The sequence below is a fragment of the Trichomycterus rosablanca genome, chromosome 7 (assembly GCF_030014385.1).
Source record: "Trichomycterus rosablanca isolate fTriRos1 chromosome 7, fTriRos1.hap1, whole genome shotgun sequence".
Lineage (NCBI taxonomy): Eukaryota > Metazoa > Chordata > Actinopteri > Siluriformes > Trichomycteridae > Trichomycterus > Trichomycterus rosablanca.
The window spans coordinates 40,314,201-40,336,700 of NC_085994.1; the positions used below are offsets into that span (position 1 = coordinate 40,314,201).

The following is a 22,500-nucleotide window of genomic DNA, read 5'->3' on the forward strand; positions in this document are numbered from 1 at the left end:
CCAGTATGGATCCACACGCTCGTCCAGCAGGTGCTTCACATCTACAACAAACAAACCACTGACTAATTCATTCTTTTATTCTCTTCCAAATGTTAATAATTTAAAAAACATTGTGTACTCATGATGATTACTCTCACATCAAGCATGCAAAACATATCTGAGGTGTTTTTAATCATTTTGGTGTTTCTGTTGTAGTAGCTGCAGTGACACTGACATGGTGCTGGTGTGTTAGTGTGTGTTGTGCTGGTATGAGTGGATCAGACAGCCGCAATAGATGAGCGATCGTCTCTGACTTTACATCTACAAGGTGGACCGACTAGTAGGAGTGTCTAATAGAGTGGACAGTGAATGGACACGGTATTTAAAAACTCCAGCAGCGCTGCTGTGTCTGATCCACTCATACCAGCACAACACACACTAACACACCACCACCATGTCAGTGTCACTGCAGTGCTGAGAATCATCCACCACCTAAATAATACCTGCTCTGTGGTGGTCCTGACCATTGAAGAACATCATGAAAGGGGGTAACAAAGCATGCAGAGAAATAGATGGACTACAGTCAGTAATTGTAGAACTACAAAGTGCTTCTATATGGTAAGTGGAGCTGATAAAATGGACAGTGAGTGTAGAAACAGGAATTTAGGAATTTCACCAGCTACAGATCATATTATTGAAAGATTCAGAGAATCTGGAGAAATCTCTGTATATAAAGGATAAAAAAAAAATCAGTATTAAATGCTAGAACACAGAACTCAGGACTCCTTCAGAAAACCCTCGTCAGTGAATGCAGCTCACCACTGCGTCTAGATACAGGTTCAGACTCAAGAAGGCAAATATCAACAACATCCAGAAACGATCCAGAGCAGAACAAAACATACAACAAAAATCTGACAACAGCTAAATCTCGTTCATCACACAATTAACCTCAAAAACCTGAGGAACAAAAACCTAAAAAGTGTTTTTATTAGTTTTATTTTATTAAGATTAAATAAACCCAACAGCAACGTGAATCTTCAGCACATAATAAAATAAACACAACGGTACAGAGGCTCGTTTTTATCATTGTTTATTTGTATTTTTTTACATAATGTAAAATAAAAAGTTCACTGATCAGATGGAATAAAGAATGAACAAAATACTCGAATAAATTGTACAAAATAAAAATAAAACAATAAAAAGAGAAACAAAAGTTATAACTCCTGTTTGATGTTTACAGTCGGGTTAAGAACTGTAGGTGTTTATTTATCTAATGTTTTATTTGATGGTTAGAGTCTCTGTAGGAGCGCCTGAACCTGTCTGATGTTTTATTTAATGTTGTTTGATGTTTTATTTGATGTTTACAGTCTGTGTAAGAATGTCTGAAGCTATCTGATGTTTTATTTGATGTTATCTAATGTTTACAGTCCAGGTAAGAGCTCCTGAAGATGTCTAATGCTGTTTGAAGTTTTATTTGATGTTGTTCATGTTTATTTGATGTTCACAGTCCCGGTAAGAACTCGTGTACCTGTCCAATGTTGTTTAATATTTTATTTGATGTTATTTGATGTTTACAGTCCAGGTAAAGAGTTCCTGAAGATGTCCGATAATGTTTTGTTTGATGTTTATTAGATGTTTTATTTGATGTTTTGTTTGACGTTGTTTGTTGTTATTTGATGTTATTTGACGTTTACAGTCCGTGTAAGAATTCCTGTAGTTGTCCGATGGTGTTTGATGTTTTGTTTAATGTTATTTGATGTTTTATTTGATGTTGTTTGATGTTTTGTTTGTTGTTATTTGATGTTTACAGTCTGTGTAAGAACTCCTGTAGCTGTCTGATAGTGTTTGATGTTTTGTTTGATGTTATTTGATGTTTTCTTTGATGTTGTTCGATGTTTTGTTTGTTATTTGACGTTTTGTTTGATGTTATTTGATGTTGTTTGATGTTATTTTATGCTGTCTGTTGTTGTTTGTTGTTATTTGACGTTTACAGTCCGTGTAAGAACTCCTGTAGCTGCCGGACCACCTCCGTATCGACGGTCTCCATCAGGGACTGAAAGTTCAGATCTCCCATCATGCTCTGCTGTAGCTTCAGCTTCTCGTACACATACTGCTGCAGTGAGACGGTGTGTACCGGGTCCTCCAACGCCAACTACACACACACACACACACACACACTTAGAATATTAGACATTATACCACAGTGCTGATGCATTCTGGATTCTGATTGGTCGGACGGTGGTGGTTTATTTACTACGACAGATGCAGGACCAATAGTATGGGGTATATATAAGGGTAATCCCCAAACTGTTAGCACAGACTGAGCTTCTTTGAAATTGTATACAGCAGCATTAAAGCGAATTTAAAGGGTTTCCACATACTTTCGGTCAAAACAGGTACAATATATAGCGCTGCCCTCAACGCCCACCCCGCTGCCCCCCTCACCACCCGTGGTCCAGGAAAATCAGTAAACGAGGGACCCGCGGTTAATGATTCACACCTCACATTGATTGTAAAGCACAGAGTGAAGCGTAAATCAAATCCAATCAACTCCAAACTATTATAATATTTATTTATTTATTATAATAACAGAGACTTTCAGTGACTGGAGGCTCTTATAGCAGCTCATAAATGTTTATAAATGATTCAGATTTTTCTTCACGGATTGTCTGAAATATGATTATTTTTAAAGAGAATAAAGAGTTTTTATATTTATATTCTAAATAAAATAAATCATAGATTAAATGTGGCACTGATTTGGGTTTAAAGGTGGGTGGGAACATTCATTCGTTCTGGTCAGGGTCGCAGTGGGTACAGTTCAATGGGCGAAAACCTGGAAACACCCCAGACAGGTCGCCAGTCCATCACAGGGCAAACACACACACACACACACACACACACACACACTGTACTGTGGGAGGATACCGGAGCTCCCGGAGGAAAGCCACACAGACACAGGAAGAACATGCTGCAAACTCCACACAGAAAGGGAATCGAACCCAGGACCTTCTTACTGTGAGGTCACCAGTGGAACTCAGTTTGTATTTTGGAAGCCAGTCGATGCCTCCTGATAACGGAACGCACAGGTTCAACGGTATTTAGGAGCGGCTGTGTCCCAAATCGCACATGTTCTATCTTCAAGTCTGCAGGATGCTCCTGTTGTGCGGGTGGAACATGAACATCAAGGTCCAGGATTGCTGAGACACATTGAAGGTTTAGAAACTAAAGAAAGCTTCGTGAGCAGATCAATCAGGTGAGTTTGGAGGAAAGGTGTGTGTATGGGATCAGACGAGGTTAGATTTATGAACCTGACGCTGGTGTATCTGACGCCGTCTCTCTCTCTGAAGGTCGGGCGGGGCGTCGTTAATCTGAAGCTGAATGATGAGTCTGGATTTACTGCACCGTGACGTGCTTCTCATAACGACTCCACTCACAACTTTTCTACCTCACCTGCTGTACAACCTGCAGCCACACCTACTGCTCATACCACACACACGGGCTGCGTCCTAAATCCTCACACACTGCTGATACCACACACACGGGCTGCGTCCTAAATCCTCACACCTACTGCTCGTACCACACACACAGGCTGCGTCCTGAATCCACATACACTGCTCATACCACACACACGGGCTGCGTCCTAAATCCTCACACCTACTGCTCATACCACACACACGGGCTGCGTCCCAAATCCACACACACTGCTGATACCACACACATGGGCTGCGTCCTAAATCCTCGCGGGCTACGTCCTAAATCCTCACACCCACTGCTGATACCAAAAATCCTCATGGACTGTGTCCTATAACCACATGGGCTGTGTACTACAATCACATGGGCTGTGTTCTATAACCTCATGCGCTGTGTACTAAATCCACACACACTGCTGATACCACACACAGGCGGAGTCCTAAATCCTCACAGGCTGTGTCCTATAACCACATGGGCTGTGTACTACAATCACATGGTATGCACCCTACAGTTGCATAGACTGTGCCCTACATAGGCTGTGTGCTACAATAAATGGGCTGTGTCCTATAACCGCATAGGCTGTGTGCTAACAACATATAAACTGTGTCCTTAAATCGCATGGGCTGTGTCCTATAACACATAAGCTGTGTCCTATAACAGCATAGGCTGTGTTCTATAACCAGATGGGCTGTGTCCTAAAACCACATAGGCTGCGTCCTAAAACTGCATGGGCTGTGTCCAAACACTATATAGGCTGTGTCCTTAAATCGCATGGGCTGTGTCCTATAACCACATGGGCTGTGTCTTATAACTGCATGGGGTGTGTCTTAAAATCTTATGGGCTCTGTTCTTAAACCAGAAAGGCAGTGTCTTAAAACCACATGGGCTGTGTCCCACAACACATGGTATGCACCCTACAGTTGCATAGACCGCGCCCTACATAGGCTGTCCTAAAGCCACATAGCCTGCATCCTTCAACATATGGGCTGTGTCCTAAAACCACACAAGCTGCATCCTAAAACCACATGGGCTGTCTTCTTAACTGCATGGGCTGCATCCTAAAACTCCATAGGCTGTGTCCTATAACCACTTGAGCTGTGCACTACAATAAATGGGCTGTGTCCTAAAACCACATAGGCTGTGTACTACAATACATGGGATGTGTTCCTCAACCACAGAGCTGTGTCCTAAAACCACATAGGCTATGTCCTATAACTGCATAGGCTGTGTCCTAAAACCACATAGGCTGTGTACTACAATACATGGGATGTGTTCCTAAACCACAGAGCTGTGTCCTAAAACCACATAGGCTATGTCCTATAACTGCATAGGCTGTGTCCTAAAACCACATGGGCTGTGTACTACAATACATGGGATGTGTTCCTAAACCACAGAGCTGTGTCCTACAACCGCATGGGCTGCGTCCTTCAACATACGGGCTGCGTCGTATAACACCATGGGCTGCATCCTAAAACCACATGGTCCGTGTTCTTAACTGCATGGGCTGTGTCCCAATACATCTCTAACAGGAGCACATCGGCGCCCGCCTCATTAGCGCTCTCTGGGCAGAACGGCAGCGATTCCCTGCAGGCTGGTGCATGCTGGGATTCAGAAAATTGATTAGGCGTGAATGAAGGTCACCACAGCCAGACGTATCCCAAACAGAGCGGTGATGAACGGGTGAATGTCATCTCTCATTATTCACTCACTATTAAATTTGACTCAGCGTACACAGTGGAGCCTGACTCAGCGCTTTCTCTCATCATCATTCGCCTCCTAACAGCCACAACCGAACCAGCCCAGACTCACTAATAACCTCGTTAAGCTGATTCATTAGGAGAGAGCATCTCTTAATCAGTCATCTGATAAGTGACGGCCGGTCTGACACCCCGGTCCGGCTCATAAATCTGAGGTTTTATCTCTATCAGACGCTCCGGGGTTCCCGCAGGAACGTTCATTACACATTAGACGACGTAGTTGGCACCCGGATCGGTTCAGGCCGAGGCGATTTATCAACGTTAATAATCCGATCTTCGTTACAGCGGATCACTAATTAGCCGCCACTAATGCTGCTCCTGTACGAGGGGACGATTAAGTCATAATTTTACCTTCATGTTCGAGTGTTACAGTAAAGTCTGCAGATGCAGCGGAGGTCAAAAGTTTACATACACACGTAAGGGAAATGTGTTTCATCGTATTCATTCACAAATTCATGATTAAATCCTGAACTCAAGCAGGCTGGAGGTCTGATACCCGAGTCTGGTTCCTCCTACAACCACATTGGCTGTGTCTTAAAACCACACAGGCTGTGTCAAAAAATGCATGGGCTGTGTCCTGCAACACATGGGCTGTGTCCTACAACCTATGGGCTGCGTCCAACAATACATGAGTTGCATCCTAAAACTACATGGGCTGCCTCTTACAACAGAATGGGCTGTGTCCTACTACACATGGGCTGTGTCCTACTACACATGGGCTGAATCTTATAACACATGGGCTGCATCTTACAACAGAATGGGCTGTGTCCTACTACACATGGGCTGCATCTTATAACACATGGGCTGCATCTTATAACACATGGGCTGTGTCCTAACACCACATGGGCTGCCTCTTACAACAGAATGGGCTGCGTCTTACAACACATGAGCTGCATCCTATAACCTCTTGAGCTGCGCACTAAAACCCCATAGGCTGTGTCCTAAAACCACAAGGCTGCATCTTACAACACATGGGCTGCGTCCTAAAACCACATAGGCCACATGTGCATTAAAATGCATGGGCTGTGTCCTGCAACACATGGGCTGCATTCTAAATCTGCAAGAGCTGCACCTTACAACACATGGGCTGTATACTATAACCTCATGGGCTGCATCCTAAAAGCACATAGGCTGTGTCCCAAAACCACATAGGTTGTGTCCTAAAACGATACACACTGAGTTATCAGAACTGTTTACTCTCCAGCACTCAGGATCAGCGGCTGAATGTGAAGGACCGACAGACCTGCAGGACCTGAGAGGATTAAAGAAGGTCAAGAGCCATACAGAGGAACCTTCAGCAGCTCTTGACTTTTCCTGAAGTGTCCAAATATTTCCTGATGCTTCAATAATCTTCAAAACACCTCAGACGCACCGGATCATAAAAACATCAGAATTAAAGTTCACGCAGGTTTACAATGACGGGCATCAACTACTCATCAGTACAGACGCAGCACGTAGAGTGGCACGGTATGGTGTAGTGTGAGTGCTGAAGTGAAAGGATGAACTTTGACCTGCAGGTTGTCACTCAAAGGGTAAAGATGCCACTCACACACACACTCATTTAAGTGCTGCTAAAAAAGCAAACACACACACTGGGTCAATTTACTAATTTACGCTCACTAAGGATACAAGGTGTGTGTGTGTGTGTGTGTGTGTGTGTGGGGGGGGGGGGGGGTAAAGTCACATATATGTGACTATATGTGATTAAGTGTGTGTGTGTCAGCGTGTATGTGTGTGTGTGTGTGAGCTCTATACATCATCATAACAACATCGATAAATCTTCTATAAAAGAGCGCAGCTGAAACCAGACGATCTTCTCCTGACCTCCACATCCATCACTGACCTGCTCCCAATCCACCACGCTCACTACATAGTGCACTCGCTCCAGTCTGTAGTCAAGATACATCCATCACAAGTTAGAAATCCCAGTAAAACCAGTCAGAGTAGATCTACAGTGGTCTTTTACCATCACAACTACAGTCAGAGGGAACGAACGGTGATGGATCTGAAGCTCAGACGTCCAGCTGATCCTGATATACAACCAGAAACACTGACCACATACAACCTGAAATACTGCCCATATACAGCCTGAAATACTGACCATATACAACCACAAATACTGACCACATACAGCTTGAAATACTGACCACATACAACCAAATACTGACCATATAAAACCAGAAACTGACCATATACAACCAGAAATACTGCCCACATACAGCCTGAATAACTGACCACATACAACCTGAAATACTGCCCATATACAGCCTGAAATACTGACCATATACAACCACAAATACTGACCACATACAGCTTGAAATACTGACCACATACAACCAAATACTGACCATATAAAACCAGAAATACTGACCATATACAACCAGAAATACTGATCACATACAACCTGAAATACTGACCACATACAACCTGAAATACTGACCATATACAACCACAAATACTGACCACATACAGCTTGAAATACTGACCCCATACAACCAAATACTGACCATATAAAACCAGAAATACTGACCATATACAACCAGAAATACTGCCCACATACAGCCTGAATAACTGACCACATACAACCAGAAATACTCCCACATACAGCCTGAATAACTGACCACATACAACCTGAAATACTGCCCATATACAGCCTGAAATACTGACCATATACAACCACAAATACTGACCACATACAGCCTGAATGACTGACCACATACAGTCTGAAATACTGACTATACATAACCAGAAATACTGACCACATACAGCCTGAAATACTGACCACATACAACCAAAATATTGCCCATATACAGTATGAAATACTGACCATATACAACCACAAGTACTGACCACATACAACCTGAAATACTGACCACATACAACCTGAAATACTGCCCATATACAGCCTGAAATACTGCCCACATACAACCTGAAATACTGACCACATACAGCTTGAAATACTGACCACATACAACCAAATACTGACCATATAAAACCAGAAATACTGACCATATACAACCAGAAATACTGACCACATACAACCTGAAATACTGCCCACATACAACCAGAAATACTGACCACATACAGCCTGAATAACTGACCACATACAACCTGAAATACTGCCCATATACAGCCTGAAATACTGACCATATACAACCACAAATACTGACCACATACAGCCTGAATTACTGACCACATACAGTCTGAAATACTGACTATACATAACCAGAAATACTGACCACATACAGCCTGAAATACTGACCACATACAGCCAGAACTACTGACCACATACAGCCTGAAATACTGACCACATACAACCAAAACATTGCCCATATACAGCATGAAATACTGACCATAAACAACCAGAAATACTGACCACATACAGCCTGAATTACTGACCACATACAGTCTGAAATACTGACCACATACAGTCTGAAATACTGACTATACATAAACTGAAATACTGACCACATACAGCTTGAAATACTGACCACATACAACCAGAAAAACTGACCATATACAACCAGAAAAACTGACCATATACAACCAGAAATACTGACCATGTACAGCCTGAAATACTGACCATGTACAGAGAGATAATACTGACCACAAAAAAAAAACAAATTACTGACCACGTAAAGCCCTGAAATACTGACCATGTACAGACCGAACTACTGACCACATACAGCCTGAATTACTGACCAAGTACAGCCCAAAAGACTGAGCACATACAGCATGTCAAGATACATCCATCACAACCGAGAAATCCCAGTTAAACCAGTCAGAGCAGAAGGGCTGTGTTCCAAACCACATACTGTTTATATAGTACAATATAACCTGCTCAATTTATTAACCTCATCATTAGTGGAGAACTTATACAGCCACACAGCAGGTCCTCTCTGCTCCGTCTACATTCTAATACAGCCCAAATGATAACATAAACTCTGTAATGCTGTAGGAGCAACGTCCACTGTTTCTCGCGCTCTGATTGGCTGTTTCTGATCGTTAGATCTGCGACTTCGAACATCAGGGTGAAAATCAGACGCGGTATCAGACTCACCAGCTTCTTCCTCTTATCCTGTTCTGTCGGAGGTTCTTCATTATCGGAGAGTTTGTGTTCCTCCTCCACGCCCCCACTCATCAACATACAGCTACAGAACACACACACACACACACACACACACACAGAGTTTAAAATCTGATTATCGGGTTAGTAAACACTTCAGCAATCTGATCATGGGAAACCTGAGCAATCAGAGCTCTCGCTGTGATGAGCCGCAGTCGAGATGTTTACGTCCCAATCAGGTGAAGCAGCGCAACATCTACACCTAATACTGTCCACATAATTAAAGGATTTCATTTATATAAAGGTTATGGACTAGTACTGGACTAGTAATCATAAGGTTGCCACCATTGCCATGTGTCCACTGTTGGGCCCCTGAGCAAGACCCTTAACCCTCATTGGTTTAAACTGTATTCAGTGATCAGCCATAACATTAAAACCACCTCCTTGTTTCTACACTCCCTGTCCATTTTATCAGCTCCACTTACCATATAGAAGCACTTTGTAGTTCTACAATTACTGCCTGTAGTCCATCTGTTTCTCTGCATGGTCTTCAATGGTCAGGACCCCCACAGAGGAGGCATGTATTATTTAGGTGGTGGATGATTCTCAGCACTGCAGTGACACTGACATGGTGGTGGTGTGTTAGTGTGTGTTGTGCTGGTATGAGTGGATCAGACACAGCAGCGCTGCTGGAGTTTTTAAACACCTCACTGTCACTGCTGGACTGAGAACCATCCACCAACCAAAAATATCCAGCCGACAGCGCTCCGTGTGCAGCGTCCCGTGACCACTGATGAAGGTCTAGAAGATGAGCGACTCAAACAGCAGCAATAGATGAGCGATCGTCTCTGACTTTACATCTACAAGGTGGACCGACTAGGTAGGAGTGTCTGATAGAGTGGACAGTGAGTGGACACGGTGTTTAAAAACTCCAGCAGCGCTGCTGTGTCTGATCCACTCTTACCAGCACAACACACACTCACACACCAGCACCATGTCAGTGTCACTGCAGTGCTGAGAATCATCCACCACCTAAATAATACCTGCTCTGTGGGGGTCCTGTGGGAGTCCTGACCATTGAAGAACAGGGTGAAAGGGGGCTAACAAAGCATGTAGGGAAACAGATGGACTACAGTCAGTAATTGTAGAACTACAAAGTGCTTCTATATGGTAAAATGGTGGTTTTAATATTATGACTGATCAGCATATTTGTAATATTATTTACAGCTGTGTAATCAGAGAGCGCCGGTGCTAGGCTGACCACACACACACACACACACACACACACACACACACACACACACACACACACTTACTCTCTGAAGGTGCTGGTTTCTGGGTCTTCGGTCATGACGTCGTGTAGAGACTCCACACAAATATTAATGATTCCACAGAACTTATCCTGAAGCACACTGCAGCACACACACACACACACACACACAGTTAGCAGGGGGGTGAATACTTATACACTGGACTGATAAACTGGTTCATCATCATGATTCAGATTCATCCATCATCCGAGCAGCATCCAAAAAACCTGACTGATTTTAATCCTGCTAATGGGCTGAACCCTCCCGAAAATAACTCAGACCTCTGTACAGGGTGCGTTCAGCCCCCTCCCTCCACCCCGGGCTTGTACCCCATACAGTACTGATTCATTTTTAATATTATTATTCTGGTGGCTACAGAACCAGTTAATAGAGTTCATTTAAATTCAGTTTATTCATGAAACTCAGGACATTCTCGCTGCGAGGCGACAGTGCTACCCACCGAGCCACCGTGACTGCACGCAACATTATTTTGTCATTCATACCCCCCAAAACATTTCATCAAACATTATTAAAAACAACGAGCCCACTACTGCTGAGATCTTAAGCTCACAAGGTTACAGAATCATGCCTGTCTGAACTGCCATTTAGTGGAGATCAGCAGGGGGACACGGTCTCAGAATCATGCCCATCTGCACTGCCATTTATGACCAGCTGCGCAGTGAGCCGGAGGGTGAACGAGCGAACGCTACCTGTTATCAGAAGGCAGTAGCGAGAGCAGAGCTAGCGCCGACACTTTCCTCCTCTCAGGCTGGGTGATGTTGTCCATCCGATCCACCCACATCTCGATCAGACCCCCCAGCGACTGATCCATCTGTGTTTGGGAGAAAAACGTTAATTTACACTAGAAGTATTAAAACACAATCAATTACTACGTAGAGCGTGTAGATATGCTAAGGGCATGATTGCCAGTAGTCATATTCCAATATCCCAAGAATACTGCTACAATGGAATGATACTGGACGTTGGCGTACGTGACAAGAAGTGCGTCAGTGACATTGGAAGCCCTCCAAAACCCAGTTCTAGCTTCAGATTCATGTATGGAGGAACACACTACACTCTCTGCATTCCTCCACCACTCCTACTGATACCCCAACCATCCAGCAGAAGGCGCTGTTCCCTCCTTCAGACATGAACACTTGATCAAACTCGGGTGTCTGTGGTGAGCGGTTGGCATGTTTGAGCGCTGTGTGTGGTGATAAATCTACAGCGTCTGTGTCTCGTACCTCCTGTTGGGTCTCGGCCGCCATCTGTGAGAGCAGAGACGAGAAGAAAATAGAGTTCTGCAGGAGAACTCGACCCATGATGCCCAGATACGCAGACATCACCACCGGATACCTCTGCACGTACACACACACACACACACAGTATGAAATGATCATTAGAGAGTGTCTGGAGTCGCCCGCAGAGCAATAAAGAAATCATAAACTCAGAGCAGAACAGAGCAGAACAGAACAGAAGAGGACAGAACAGAGCAGAACAGAACAGAAGAGGACAGAGCAGAGGAGAACAGGACAGAAGAGGACAGAACAGAGGAGAACAGGACAGAAGAGGACAGAACAGAGGAGAGCAGGACCGAAGAGGACAGAACAGAAGAGGACAGAATAGGACAGAAGAGGACAGAACAGAGCAGAGCAGAACAGAAGAGGACAGAACAGAAGAGGACAGAATAGGACAGAACAGAGCAGAACAGGACAGAAGAGGACAGAACAGAGGAGAACAGGACAGAAGAGGACAGAACAGAGCAGAGCAGAACAGAAGAGGACAGAACAGAGCAGAACAGAGCAGAACAGGACAGAACAGAGCAGAGCAGAACAGGACAGAACAGAGCAGAGCAGAACAGAAGAGGACAGAACAGAGCAGAGCAGAACAGAAGAGGACAGAACAGAGCAGAGCAGAACAGAAGAGGACAGAACAGAGCAGAGCAGAACAGAAGAGGACAGAACAGAGGAGAACAGGACAGAACAGGACAGAACAGGACAGAATAGGACAGAACAGAGCAGAACAGGACAGAAGAGGACAGAACACAGCAGAACAGGACAGAAGAGGACAGAACACAGCAGAACAGGACAGAATAAGACAGAACAGAACAAAACAGAACAGAAAAGGACAAAGTAGAACAGAGGAAAGAAAAGAAGAGCAGAACAGAACAGAAGAGTAAAGCAGAGCATAACCAACAAAAGAAGAGCAGAACAGAAGAGAAGAACAGAAGAGCAGAACAGAAGAGAAGAGCAGAACCGAGAAAAGAACAGAAGAGAAGAGCAGAACAGAATTAAACTCTTATACAGAAATAGATCATGATGATGATGGTGAGAGATGAAAGCAGCCCAGCACCTCTCCATCCATGATTCCTCTGAACACAGCAGGTAGGAGAGGATGGAAGACGTGAGACGCCAGAACAGGACTCACTTTCAACGCCATTTCCACCACCTACAGAGAAATAACCACACACACACACACACACACACACACACACACACACACGGATCAGTAAACCATCATCATCATCATCATCCATCCTGAAGAACATCCTGAGGAACATCCTGATCACGCTGCAGAGAGGAGACGCCTCAACGTCACGCCCTCACATTCCAACAAGTTCAGTCCCAGAACTACATCAAAAATACATCTGTACACACATCTATACACACACATCTGTTTACACATCTGTAAAATACTAAGCACATCAGTACGCACATCTGTTTACACATCTGTAAAATACTAAGCACATCAGTACGCACATCAGTACGCACATCAGTACGCACATCTGTACACACATCTGTAAAATACTGAGCAGGGTTGTAGGACCTGTACACACATCAGTAGCAACATCTGCTCACATACCTGTACACACATATGTACACACATCTGTATTGTACTGAGCAGGGCTTATAGGACCTGTACACACATCTGTTCACACATCTGTAGGGTACTGAGCATGGCTGTAGGACCTGTACACACATCTGTACCCACATCTGCACACACACATCTGCACGCACATCTGTAATATACTGCACAGGGCCATAGGACCTGTACACACATCTGTTCCCACATCTGCGTACACATCTGTTTACACATCTGTTTACACATCTGTAAAATACTGAGCAGGGCTGTAGGACCTGTACACACATCTGTACACACATCTGTAGGGCACTGAGCAGGGCTATAGGACTTGTACACACATCTGTTTACACATCTGTAGGGTACCGAGCAGGGCTATGGGACCTGTACACACATCTGTACATGCATCTGTAAAATACTGGGCAGGTCTATAGGACCGGTACGCACATCTGTACGCACATCTGTAAGATTCTGGACATGTCTGTCTACGCCATCACCATCATGTTCTAATCTTGCTCAGCTCTTCTCTCCTCTTGTCTGGAGACTGTAGTTGAGGTCACGTGAGACCATCGTCAGATCATCAGACTCGGACAATTAACTACTTTAACTCTATCAGATTATCAGAGCGTCTGTGCGGCGTCTGTGCGGCGTCTGTGCAGCGTCTGGACTGAGCATCTCTCACACGTACCAACACCGCGTCCACGTGTTTGTGTAACACACTGTTCTAAATAAAAACAGGGTTTATAAGAGACACCCGGCCGCACCCGTCTGATTTAAATATCACATCTAATCAGCTCATCACATCTCATCATTCCACACTTCATTATCCAGCAGGTTCCTCTGGTGCTTTACTTAATGTCATCTGAGGATCTTCAATCAGGATTTTCCACTGATAACTCAGAGCTCATCACAGGGACTTCTGGGAAATTTCACACCTGAGTTCTCTTACCCATCACCCGCTGATTTATTCCTGTTATTCCTGACAAACGTTTTCCTAACTGTTAGCATTGGTTTGTACAGCGGGGTGAAGCTCACCCGCTTTGTCCCTCTTTATTAGAAGCTGTGGGGGGGGGGGGGGGGGGGAGTTTGATGATGAAGGTCTGACGAACCATAAATGATCTTCATCAGTAATGATCATTTCAGTGTGAAGATCTCAGCGTGAGTTCTGTTCAGTCTGAGCGGGATCGTCTATTTAACACTGAAATTTAACGTTAGATTTATACAAATCTATCCTGATCTGTTTCTATTCATGTCCCACCCTCATCACCATCATCAACAATAACAACAATAATAACAAAATTAAAAACAACAATATTATAAAAAAATAATAAAAACAACATTTATAACAATATTAAAAACAATAAAAAAATAAAAATATTAATAACAATATAAAACAATACAAATATAAACAATAATAATAAAAATCAAAACATTTAAAACAACAATAATAATAAAAACATTAATAACAATATTAAAAACAATACAAATATAAACAATAATAATAAAAATTATAAACAACATTAATAACAATATTAAATTAAATACAATAACAATCGAAATAATAATAATAATAATAAAAACAATACCAATATTCTAAAACAATAATAATGACAATATAATAATAATATTAAAATTAATAAAAATGATAATAATAATAACACTATTAATAATAATATTAAAATGAATAATAATAATAATAATAATAATATGGATAATAATAATAATAATAATAATAATAATAAAATGAATAATAATAATAATAATATAATAGTAATAATATAATATTAATAATTAATAATAATAATAATAATATTAACAATAATAATAATAATAATAATTAATAATAATAATAAAATATAATAATAATATTAATAAACTGTACTGTGACTTTATACTTAATGAAGCGTTTGAGTTATTTGTGAACATTAATGTTACAGATGTACAAACAAATCTTGGTGAACTCAAACATCGACTGTGTGTGTGTGTGTGTGTGTGTGTGTGTGTGTGTGTGTGTGTGTGTTGTTACACTGCAGGACAGAGATAACATTGAGCCTAAATGAAGTAACTCTCAGTGGTGCAGTGTTCACGTCAAGGGTAAATAAAATACATCATTCCTAAACTACACACACACATACACCTATATACACTCAACACACTCACAAATATACACAACACACACACACACACACACTGCCAAGTACATGGAAATATCTCAACTTTTCTATAAAAAAACGGGAGCGTCTGCTCTACACTGATAGGAATAACAAACGTGGGAAGTGTGTGTGTGTGTGTGTGTGTGTGTGTGTGTGTGTGTACCTTCAGCACTTGCACCTGTCCCTCAGCAGTGATGTCCTTTAAGAACTCACAGAAGGATCTACACAGAGTTTCACCGTAATTCTGTAACACACAACCAGAACCAGTGTTTATTTACTCATGAACTCATCAAACACGATCACAGGATCACATGATCACACCATCACATTAACACAGGATCACAGGATGAACACTTTAGTGCAAGTGACAGTAAAGGTTAATAAAGAATTGTCGTTCTCTTGATGTGCATGAGACGTTTGTTCAGTGTAAATGGTCAATCTCAGTAAACTTTCAACAGAGCTGTGTGTAGTGTGTGTGTTAGTGTACTGTAGTGTGTGTGTTTATTGTGTTCGTGTAGTGTTTTTGTAGTGTAGTGTGTGTGTTAATGTAGTGTGAGCTGTGTTTGTGTAGTGTGTGTTAATGTACTGTGTATAGTGTTATTGTATAATGTATTGTGTTCGTGTTAGTGTAGTGTGTATAGTGTGTATTGTGTGTATTGTGTTAATGTAGTGTTTTTGTAATGTAGTGTGTGTTAGTGTAGTGTGAGTTGTGTATGTTGTGTTAGTGTGTGTGTACTGTGTATAGTGTTAGTGTAGTGTGTTCATGTACTGTGTATAGTGTTAGTGTAGTGTGTTCATGTACTGTGTATAGTGTTAGAGTAGTGTGTATTATGTTTTTGTAGTGTACTGTGTGTGTTGTGTATGTTGTGTTAGTGTGTGTGTATTGTGTATAGTGTTAGTGTAGTGTGTTCATGTACTGTGTGTAGTGTAGTGTAGTGTGTGTGGATTATGTTTTTGTAGTGTACTGTGTGTTGTGTTGGTGTAGTGTTTTAGTTGTGTGTATGTTAGTGTACTGTAGCGTGTGTGTATTGTGTTAGTGTAGTGTTTTGTGTTTTTGTAGTGTTAGTGTAGTGTGTGTGTGTGTGTATTGTGTTAGTGTAGTGTGTATGTTAGTGTACTGTAGCGTGTGTGTAGTGTTTTGTGTTTTTGTAGTGTTAGTGTAGTGTGTGTGTGTGTATTGTGTTAGTGTAGTGTGTGTGTGTATTGTGTATTGTGTTAGTGTGTGTGTGTGTGTATTATGTTAGTGTAGTGTGTGTGTGTGTGTGTGTGTGTGTGTGTGTGTATTGTGTTAGTGTAGTGTGTGTGTGTATTGTGTATTGTGTTAGTGTGTGTGTGTGTGTATTATGTTAGTGTAGTGTGTGTGTGTGTGTGTGTTAGTGTGTGTGTATCAGACCTGTAGGAAGTCAGTAGATGAGAGGTAGATGTACGAGTTGACGATCTGGAAACACGTTTTCACGTTCTCCGTGCTCATCTCTACAACACACACACACACACACACACACACACACACACACACACACACACACACACACACACACACACTCAGCGTGTCACTTTATTAGAAGCACCAGCGCATTCACATGATCAATCAGCAGCACAACGTAGAAAATCTGTATGATTGGCTGACTGAATTATCACAAGGTAAACGAGGTGTTTAATCAGATCATGTAAATGTGGCCCCTGATCTCGGGCCCCTGAGGGCCGCAGGATGCAGATCCGGCGGCGTCGTGATAAATTCGAACTAAATGTGGCGACAAAATGAGTTCATTTGTCCGGACACAAAGATTTAATTTAAAGCTCATAAATATTCATTTCATCACCAACGCCGCAGGATCCCCACAATAATTCTCACCGCGGGAAACCAGAAGCACCGGCGCATTTAAAACCTATTTATTAATTCTGCATTTAGCTAAAAAACAGGAAATTAAACAGGAAGAAAATAAGAAAACAAAGAAAAAAATGAAGAGACGTGACGGAGGTGAAGACGCGTCTGAGAAAAGCTTCACCGCTTCACTCAAACTACCAAACTAACCAAACATCCGGGGAAAGTCCCGGCAAAATCACCCATGAACAGAACTAGATTCACACATGGCCCCACCCACTGACTATCGAAACCCCCCCTCCGCTTAATGCTTCATCCTCACTGCTTCATCCTTACTGCTTTATCCTCACCATTCACGGCTTCATCCACAATATTAACCGCTTTATCCTCACTGTTCCCTGCTTCATCCTCACTGTTCACCACTCACTGCTTCCTCCTCACTGTCCCCTGCTCCATCCTCAGTGTTTACCACTTTATCCTCACCGCTCACTGCTTCATCCTCACTGTTCCCTGCTTCGTCCTCACTGTTTACCACTTTATTCTCACCACTTCATCCTCACCGTTCCCTGCTTCATCCTCATGTTTACTGCTTTATCCTCATTGTTCCCTGCTTCATCCTCATGTTTACTGCTTTATCCTCATTGTTCCCTACTTCATCCTCATGTTTACTGCTTTATCCTCACTGCTCATCCTCACTGTTCCCTGCTTCATCCTCACTGTTCCCTGCTTCGTCCTCACTGTTTACCACTTTATTCTCACCACTTCATCCTCACCGTTCCCCGCTTCATCCTCATGTTTACTGCTTTATCCTCACTGCTCACTGCTTCATCCTCACTGTTCCCTGCTTCATCCTCACTGTTCCCTGCTTCGTCCTCACTGTTTACCACTTTATTCTCACCACTTCATCCTCACCGTTCCCCGCTTCATCCTCATGTTTACTGCTTTATCCTCACTGTTCCCTGCTTCATCCTCACTGTTCCCTGCTTCATCCTCAACATTTACCGTTCACCACTTCTTTACAATTCACCGCTTCATCCTCAACATTTACCGTTCACCACTTCTTTACAATTCACCGCTTCATCCTTACCATTTACCGCTCACCACTTCATCCTTACAATTCATACAATACTTCATTCTCACTGTTCACTGATTTACCCTCACCATTCACCGCTTCATCCTCACTGTTCCCTGCTTCATCCACGCCATTCACCGCTTCATCGCTTCATCCTCACCATTTACCGCTCACCACTTCATCCTTACAATTCACCGCTTCATTCTCACTGTTCACCGATTTACCCTCACCATTCACCGCTTCATCCTCACTGTTCACTGCTTCATCCTTACCTCTCACCGCTTCACCCACGCCATTCACCGCTTCATTCTCACCACTTCATCCTCACCACTTCATCGCTTCATCCTAACCATTTACCGCTTCATTCTCACTGTTCACCTCTTTAGACGTATCAGGCACCGTTTCCTCCTCAGCATACACTGCTTCATACCCAGCATTCACACGTCACTTACATGTTACGTGATTGTTTTGATCCCATCTCATCAGTACGACAGGATTGTTTACACAGCACACACCAGGGTTTCCTGCTGCACCCTAAACTGTATCTACTACACAGTCTGGAAATGCTGCGCTAACACAGTGTTCTGATCCACCTTCAGTACGCCGGCTTTGGTCATTCCCTAATACCCACAATCCCTCAGGAAGCTCTTATCACCGAAGCTCAACCTTCTATTAGACGCCCTGAACTTTCCAAGTAAATAAAAAGCTAAAAGTAAATCGACTTAAACCTCAAAGCAGCGAAGATCATTACGATGAGATTTATCAGACTCACCGAGCAGAGCCGACATGTTCTGGAAAATTCTGAGCAGTTCTGGAGTCAAAGCTGGACTGTTCTCTAAAGTTACCAACCTACAAACACACACACACACACACACACACACACACACACACACACACCACATGCACACACACACACACTGTTTTATTGTGACTGATATGCAACAGTAAAGATTAATAAGAATGTGTGTGTGTGTGTGTGTGTGTGTGTGTGTGTGCGTGTGTACCAGAGTTCCAGGCCGTCCTCCAGCAGGTAGACGTGGGGGGGCTGGGACACATCAGTGCTGAGCTGAATAACAGGAAGGAGAAACGGGTACAAGTTCCTGCTCTCCGCTCCCAAACCCTAAAACACAAAGACAGAACTCATCTTCATACAGCCGGACCTTCCCCAAACTAGTTCTAGATAACATATTTGGAGATCTAGTGTACTCATTATAATTCCAGAAGCTCTAATGGAAGTGGGGTACTCAGAACAGTAATAAAAGCTCTAATCGGGGATCGAGTGTACTTACTTTAGTTCTAGAGGCTCTAATCGGGGATCGAGTGTACTTACTTTAGTTCTAGAGGCTCTAATCGGGGATCGAGTGTACTTACTTTAGTTCTAGAAGCTCTAATCGGGGATCGAGTGTACTTACTTTAGTTCTAGAGGCTCTAATCAGGGATCGAGTGTACTTACTTTAGTTCTAGAGGCTCTAATCGGGGATCGAGTGTACTTACTTTAGTTCTAGAGGCTCTAATCGGGGATCGAGTGTACTTACTTTAGTTCTAGAGGCTCTAATCGGGGATCGAGTGTACTTACTTTAGTTCTAGAGGCTTTAATCGGGGATCGAGTGTACTTACTTTAGTTCTAGAGGCTCTAATCGGGGATCGAGTGTACTTTAGTTCTAGAGGCTCTAATCGGGGATCGAGTGTACTTACTTTAGTTCTAGAGGCTCTAATCGGGGATCGAGTGTACTTACTTTAGTTCTAGAAGCTCTAATCGGGGATCGAGTGTACTTACTTTAGTTCTAGAGGCTCTAATCGGGGATCGAGTGTACTTACTTTAGTTCTAGAAGCTCTAATCGGGGATCGAGTGTACTTACTTTAGTTCTAGAGGCTCTAATCGGGGATCGAGTGTACTTACTTTAGTTCTAGAGGCTCTAATCGGGGATCGAGTGTACTTACTTTAGTTCTAGAGGCTCTAATCGGGGATCGAGTGTACTTACTTTAGTTCTAGAGGCTCTAATCGGGGATCGAGTGTACTTACTTTAGTTCTAGAGGCTCTAATCGGGGATCGAGTGTACTTACTTTAGTTCTAGAGGCTCTAATCGGGGATCGAGTGTACTTACTTTAGTTCTAGAGGCTCTAATCGGGTATCGAGTGTACTTACTTTAGTTCTAGAGGCTCTAATCGGGGATCGAGTGTACTTACTTTAGTTCTAGAGGCTCTAATCGGGTATCGAGTGTACTTACTTTAGTTCTAGAAGCTCTAATCGGGGATCGAGTGTACTTACTTTAGTTCTAGAGGCTCTAATCGGGGATCGAGTGTACTTACTTTAGTTCTAGAGGCTCTAATCGGGGATCGAGTGTACTTACTTTAGTTCTAGAGGCTCTAATCGGGGATCGAGTGTACTTACTTTAGTTCTAGAGGCTCTAATCGGGGATCGAGTGTACTTACTTTAGTTCTAGAGGCTCTAATCGGGTATCGAGTGTACTTACTTTAGTTCTAGAGGCTCTAATCGGGGATCGAGTGTACTTACTTTAGTTCTAGAGGCTCTAATCGGGTATCGAGTGTACTTACTTTAGTTCTAGAGGCTCTAATCGGGGATCGAGTGTACTTACTTTAGTTCTAGAAGCTCTAATCGGGGATCGAGTGTACTTACTTTAGTTCTAGAAGCTCTAATCGGGGATCGAGTGTACTTACTTTAGTTCTAGAGGCTCTAATCGGGGATCGAGTGTACTTACTTTAGTTCTAGAGGCTCTAATCGGGGATCGAGTGTACTTACTTTAGTTCTAGAAGCTCTAATCGGGGATCGAGTGTACTTACTTTAGTTCTAGAGGCTCTAATCGGGGATCGAGTGTACTTTAGTTCTAGAGGCTCTAATCGGGGATCGAGTGTACTTACTTTAGTTCTAGAGGCTCTAATCGGGGATCGAGTGTACTTACTTTAGTTCTAGAGGCTCTAATCGGGGATCGAGTGTACTTACTTTAGTTCTAGAGGCTCTAATCGGGGATCGAGTGTACTTACTTTAGTTCTAGAAGCTCTAATCGGGGATCGAGTGTACTTACTTTAGTTCTAGAGGCTCTAATCGGGGATCGAGTGTACTTACTTTAGTTCTAGAGGCTCTAATCGGGGATCGAGTGTACTTACTTTAGTTCTAGAGGCTCTAATCGGGGATCGAGTGTACTTACTTTAGTTCTAGAGGCTTTAATCGGGGATCGAGTGTACTTACTTTAGTTCTAGAGGCTCTAATCGGGGATCGAGTGTACTTACTTTAGTTCTAGAGGCTCTAATCGGGGATCGAGTGTACTTTAGTTCTAGAGGCTCTAATCGGGGATCGAGTGTACTTACTTTAGTTCTAGAGGCTCTAATCGGGGATCGAGTGTACTTTAGTTCTAGAGGCTCTAATCGGGGATCGAGTGTACTTACTTTAGTTCTAGAGGCTCTAATCGGGGATCGAGTGTACTTACTTTAGTTCTAGAGGCTCTAATTGGGGATCGAGTGTACTTACTTTAGTTCTAGAGGCTCTAATCGGGGATCGAGTGTACTTACTTTAGTTCTAGAGGCTCTAATCGGGGATCGAGTGTACTTACTTTAGTTCTAGAGGCTCTAATCGGGGATCGAGTGTACTTACTTTAGTTCTAGAGGCTCTAATCAGGGATCGAGTGTACTTACTTTAGTTCTAGAGGCTCTAATCGGGGATCGAGTGTACTTACTTTAGTTCTAGAGGCTCTAATCGGGGATCTAGTGTACTTACACTAGTTCTAGAGGCTCTAATCGGGGATCGAGTGTACTTACTTTAGTTCTAGAGGCTCTAATCGGGGATCGAGTGTACTTACTTTAGTTCTAGAAGCTCTAATCGGGGATCTAGTGTACTCATTCTAGTTGTAGAGGCTCTAATTGGGGATCTAGTGTACTCATTCTAGTTCTAGAAGCTCTAATCGGAGATCTAGTGTACTCATTCTAGTTGTAGAAGCTCTAATTGGGGATCTAGTGTACTCATTCTAGTTCTAGAAGCTCTAATCGGAGATCTAG

At 42.8% G+C, this 22,500-nt stretch overlaps 1 protein-coding gene across 1 annotated transcript in view; it reads right to left on the minus strand.

Annotated features, from left to right (window-relative positions):
• Positions 1-1,053: 1,053 nt before the first annotated feature.
• The window catches only part of ipo11 (importin 11), a 40,748-nt gene continuing 19,301 nt past the window's right edge, over positions 1,054-22,500 (minus strand). The window contains exons 21-30 of the mRNA XM_062999461.1: positions 19,494-19,609; positions 19,262-19,338; positions 16,989-17,068; positions 15,759-15,839; positions 12,936-13,031; positions 11,828-11,941; positions 11,294-11,415; positions 10,590-10,685; positions 9,268-9,358; positions 1,054-2,131 (exon numbers count right to left, since the gene is read on the minus strand). Coding sequence (XP_062855531.1) covers positions 1,967-2,131; positions 9,268-9,358; positions 10,590-10,685; positions 11,294-11,415; positions 11,828-11,941; positions 12,936-13,031; positions 15,759-15,839; positions 16,989-17,068; positions 19,262-19,338; positions 19,494-19,609 — 1,038 coding nt within the window. The 3' untranslated portion in view covers positions 1,054-1,966. The remainder of the gene's footprint in view (positions 2,132-9,267; positions 9,359-10,589; positions 10,686-11,293; positions 11,416-11,827; positions 11,942-12,935; positions 13,032-15,758; positions 15,840-16,988; positions 17,069-19,261; positions 19,339-19,493; positions 19,610-22,500) is intronic.